General features: G+C 44.6%; 1 protein-coding gene across 1 annotated transcript in view; it reads right to left on the bottom strand.

Annotated features, from left to right (window-relative positions):
* The window catches only part of plxnd1 (plexin D1), a 228,366-nt gene that overhangs the window by 159,441 nt on the left and 63,925 nt on the right, over positions 1-5,000 (bottom strand). The window contains exon 9 of the mRNA XM_080732967.1: positions 680-778. Within this exon, the coding sequence (XP_080589093.1) occupies positions 680-778 (99 nt within the window). The remainder of the gene's footprint in view (positions 1-679; positions 779-5,000) is intronic.

Below are 5,000 nucleotides of genomic sequence, written 5' to 3'. Positions count from 1 at the left end.
CCTATTCTGGGGCAAACATGTTGTGAGCCAGTGTTCATTTTGACAGCAGATTCAGATTTTGTCTTGGTATTCGTCTTTTGAATGAAACAACATTTAGTCTTAAGTCTTATGAAATTGTTTAGTCTTAGTCTTAGGACTGTTGTTTCCTGTTGAGATTGGCAGATATCACCCAGGTTTTTTCATCTCACTCACGTCACTTTGTCTGCTGACCTCACTCAGCAACGAAATAAACAGAAAATAAACAAAAATAAAACAATTCACAGGAGGCAAGCAGTGATCACCCCATGATGTGCACTGCAATGTAGTTTCACATGCACTACATAAACAGGCGCATACACAACATTGCAGGCGCTTTTTGAGAGTGAAGAAATATGAATGTGTGATCTGGGCAGCTTGCCCCAGGATATGTGCCAAGCTCAACAGGAAACAACAGTATATATATTTTTAGTATTTTAGTCTTAGTCAGCAAAATGAACACTGTTATGAACAGCAGAGGTACAAGCTCACACAGTGTCACGTTGCGACGTGTGGTGAGCTCCCAAACCTGCCGTTTCTGGGAAGAGTTGGAAGATAGACGGAAAAAGGAGGGCACCTAGTACACACCCCTGGGGGACTCCAGGTCAATGAAGCACAGTGTATCAGGTTTAATAGTTTAATGACAAGGTGAAATCCACCGTACCTCCTGGACGTGGTTTAATGACAAAGTGAAATCTTGGGTCATCCCGGAGGGGGACGGCGGGAACTCCACGGCAGCCAGGCTGGGACAGGAATCGGCGTTCTGGAGAGAAGGCAGGAAGTGACATATACAGAGGGGTTAAAGAAAACAATGGCCTCGCGCCCACCCTCACATCCGCATTATAGTGGGTTGGCTTAACAAAATTATCAAAACGAAGCGGATAAAAGTGTCAAACTTTTTTTGAGGCTTCTTTAGGACCTAACGATGGATTTTAGCCTTGGGTACCAAACTTTATTTTGAGGTTTACCCATAGAATTATCCATATCAAGTTGGGCTCCCATCGACTTTCTATAAAGGAAGAAAATACCCAGAAAAGAAATCTGCTTTAAGTAGGATGTGAGGGGTCTAACTAGGGGTTTGTCATGATTCTGAATCCATTGCAAGCATTTGTTTTGCACAAAAAACTTTCCTTGGGCTAGAAATGGCCCCACAAAACGATGGTTTATTGATGAGTCATCACTTTTCACTTTTTTTTGTATTTTTGGGGGCCATTTCTAGCCCAAGGAAAGTTTTTTGTGCAAAACTAATGCTTGCAATGGATTCAGAATCACTTTATGTATATTTATATATATCATTCGTTCCCTTTCTTGTTGTACCTTGCTCTTACTGTACTCTGTACTCTGTTCTTGTTTTTCTTTTTGTCTTACTTTGTTACTCTGTAACTTTGTAAATAACCTTATACTGCTGTGCTGCCTCTGGGCAACTGATTTCCCCCCTTGGGATAATAAAGGTATCTACAGTATCTATCTAAATATTTGAGGTACAAATGTGTTAAAAAGATATGTTAATAAGGGAACATAAGGGAACTCCACGGCTGCCAGGCTGGGACAGGAAGCCTCGTCCTGGAGAAGGGCAGGAAGTGACATATACCGAGGGGTTAAAGAAAACAATGGCCTCGCAGCCCACCCCTCGCATCCGCCTCCCCAAAATACCTGTCCTGTTTATCCGCGGAAGGGAGGAAATGAGCGGGTGCTGCTGCGTGAGGGCCTGGGCTGCATGTGTGAGCGAAATAACAATAGCTTCAAATAGAAGACACGACGTGTGCGATTAGAGACCCACCGGCAGACATTGTGGAGGAGCGACGACCCGCTCGTCCCTCCACGACCTACATTACAAAAGACCTAATGGAGTTTTTGAAAAGCGGAGCGGTTATCGCTTTTTATCGCTTGGAAGTCTGTCCTTTTTTTTCTCTTCTTTTCTTCATATCAAGTCACAGCGTGCTGTGACTGGAATATGTCATGTTTGGGGCTCTAATTGGGGCCCTAATTATTTTATACTTAAGCTATTGAAAAATAGCAGATATACAAGCTCACAGCGCGGCACCGAGTGCCGCGCTGCGAGCTTGTAGATCTGCTATTTTTGAAAAGTCGTGAAAATGTGTGCTAATCTTTGAATATGTGTATTTTTTTAGCGAACATTTGTAACTCAAATTTTGTTTCTGGGGGGGTCCCTGGAAATTAATATTTTGAGATGGGGGTCCGTGGCCAAATACATATCATTTTGGGGGGTCCTTCAGATGAAAAGGTTTGAGCACCACTGACATAGAAACATAGGTTTTTCAAAAAAACCTTAGAAGGATTTGAAATATTCAAAGACTTGCACAAATGTTCATGTTCATGACTTTTTCAAAAATAGCAGATCTACAAGCTCGCAGTGCCGCGCTGTGAGCTTGTAGATCACAAAATAATGCGTAATAATGCGTTCATTGTGAGGAGTCCCTCCACGACCTACATTACAAAAGACCTAATAGAGTTTTTGAAAAGCGAGCGATCGGTTTTTTATCACTTGAGAGTCTGTCACGCCTTCTCGCGCAGCCTTTTTTTCCTCCTCTTTTCTTCATATCAAGTCACAGGGTGCCGTGACGTGACTGGAATATGTCATGTTTGTCTAGAAATAGCGACCGAAAAAGGAGAAGAGAGAAGAGAGGAGGAAAAAAAAGCAATTAAGTCTTTACAAGGTTGCTTAACAAAACGGGGGTTCTGGTGATATACAGCTGAACATAAAGCTGAGGCTCTCGAGACAATAAAACACTCGGGCCACTTGCAAGGCCGGGGCAGACAGACAGACAGACAACAAGCAGACGCATGAGTCATGTCCTCTTCCCCCCCGCGGCGGGGGTCCAGAAAAGTATCAACAGCACCCCAGTCGGGAGCAACGGGACCCTCGGGGTCAGTCAGCTGGGAGGTGGCTGGGGAGGGGGCGGGGCGGGGTGAGGAGTAAGAGGCAGGGGTGTCACAAGGGGACTGAGTTACTGGGGCCCAAGGTTGGAGGGGCCTTCATTATTTTATACTTTAGCTATTGAAACACAGCAGATATACAAGCTCACAGAGTAGCCGCGCTGTGCATTTTTTAAGCGAACATTTGTAACTCAAATTTTGCTTCTGGGGGGTCCCTGGAACTAAATATTTTGAGATGGGGGGGGGGGGGGGGGGGGGGGGTCCGTGGCCAAATACATATCATTTTGGCGGTCCTTCACATGAAAAGCTTTGAGCACCACTGACATAGAAACCTAGGTTTTTCAAAAAACCTTAGAAGGATTTGAAATATTCAAAGACTGTGAGCTTGTATATCTGCTATTTTTCAACGGTTAAAGCACAAAATAGCGCATAATAATGCGTCCCCAGTCAAAAATGGGCTAAACCCCCTCCTCCCCCTATGAAGAACATTGATGGGGGGCCCGCAGTGAATCCTTGTACCCAGGGCCCAGGATTTGGTGCGACACCCCTGGTATGCGGAGTAAGGGGGGGGAGCTCATCAGCCGAGCCACGGGTCGCGGCTGGACGTTTTACAGCTCACTCCTGGCTGGCTCGCCATTCCAAAGGGAGCGCTAATAAAGGGAGCGCGGCTGACTTGATCACAGGAGCGATGTTGTCAGGAGCGGAGTATGCAGCGAGGAGGAGAGGGACTCTGCCTGGAGCCCCGTGATAGCTTTTAATGAGGCTACTGTAGCTTTTTGGATGACAGTTCGTAGTTTAACGCATTTAGACCGGGGTACGCATTGTTGCGTGTCGTTACTTTATGCTTTAACTATTAAAAAAATAGCAGATATACAAGCTCACAGCGCGGCACCGAGTGCCGCGCTGCGAGCTTGTAGATCTGCTATTTTTGGAAAAATCGTGAACATTAGAATTTTGATCCGATTCTATAAGTGTCTTCTAAATCCTTTTTAGAAGAAAAAATCCTTTTTTTTTTTTTTTTTCTTTTTTTTTTTGAAAAACACGTTTCTTTGCCAGTGGTTGTCAAATGTTTTTCATGTCAAGGACCCCCAAAATTACATGGGTTTGGCCGCGGACCCCCGTCTCAAAATATGCTGCTCCAGGGACCCCCCAGAAGCAAATATTTGAGTTACAAATGTTCGCTTTTAAAAAGATACGGTATATTCAAAGATTTTTCAAAATTAGCAGATCTACAAGCTTGCAGCGCGCGAGCCTGTGTATCTGCCATTTTTCAATAGTTATATCATTAGATCATTCTAGGCCTAAATGGCTTAACGACCTCGCCGTGAGCCCCCCGACTAAACCTTTAACCGCGTGCAGTTTGTCTGCCTGGCAGGAGAAGAATTTAAGATCCTGACATTGAGCGTCCACAACACTGCAGGAGATAAATATATACTAGAGCTATCGGGTCGACCGGACGATATATTGGCCCATTACTTTACTTTTCAGACCACATCGGTTTCGCCAATTACGCAGTCCCGATAGTGGAAAACGCTAGGACTCTCTCAAACTCAGGATCAGGCATCAGTACCCAAAAAATCGGGCATCAGCTGGACTCTTTAATCAGGTAAAACCTGTAAACTGCATGCAGTTTTTCTGCTTGGCAGAATAATTTAAGATCCTGACATTGAGAGTCCACACAACGCTGCAGAAGCTAAATATACTACTACTATCGTGGTGGATACGCTAACCTATATAATTAAAATAGAAGAGTACACTGAATCCACCTTCTGAAAATTTGGGCCACGTTTGCAGAGTTATGTCTTCGCCACTGCCACCAAGCAAGTTTTTTGACATTTAGACATAATTCCCTACTAAAACGGGGACACAGTGAACCGATTTCTTTTGGCGCGCTGATTCCAGTGAGTAAATCAACCCGAGCTGCCATGAAGAGAGAGTTTAGAGGAGGTCACAGGAGCTTTAAAACGGGGGCACTATCTCGCCTGTCGGAGTCTGTTAAACCACAAGCGAGTTTTATGACTGTGTTATGAAGTTATCTCGCCACTGTCTCTCAACCAGTAGTCTGGGATCACTTCACTTTTCAGGGT

This window comes from Nannobrachium achirus (assembly GCF_963921795.1).
Source record: "Nannobrachium achirus genome assembly, chromosome: 9".
In the NCBI taxonomy this organism is placed as follows: domain Eukaryota; kingdom Metazoa; phylum Chordata; class Actinopteri; order Myctophiformes; family Myctophidae; genus Nannobrachium; species Nannobrachium achirus.
This window is presented reverse-complemented; position numbering and strand designations above follow the sequence as displayed.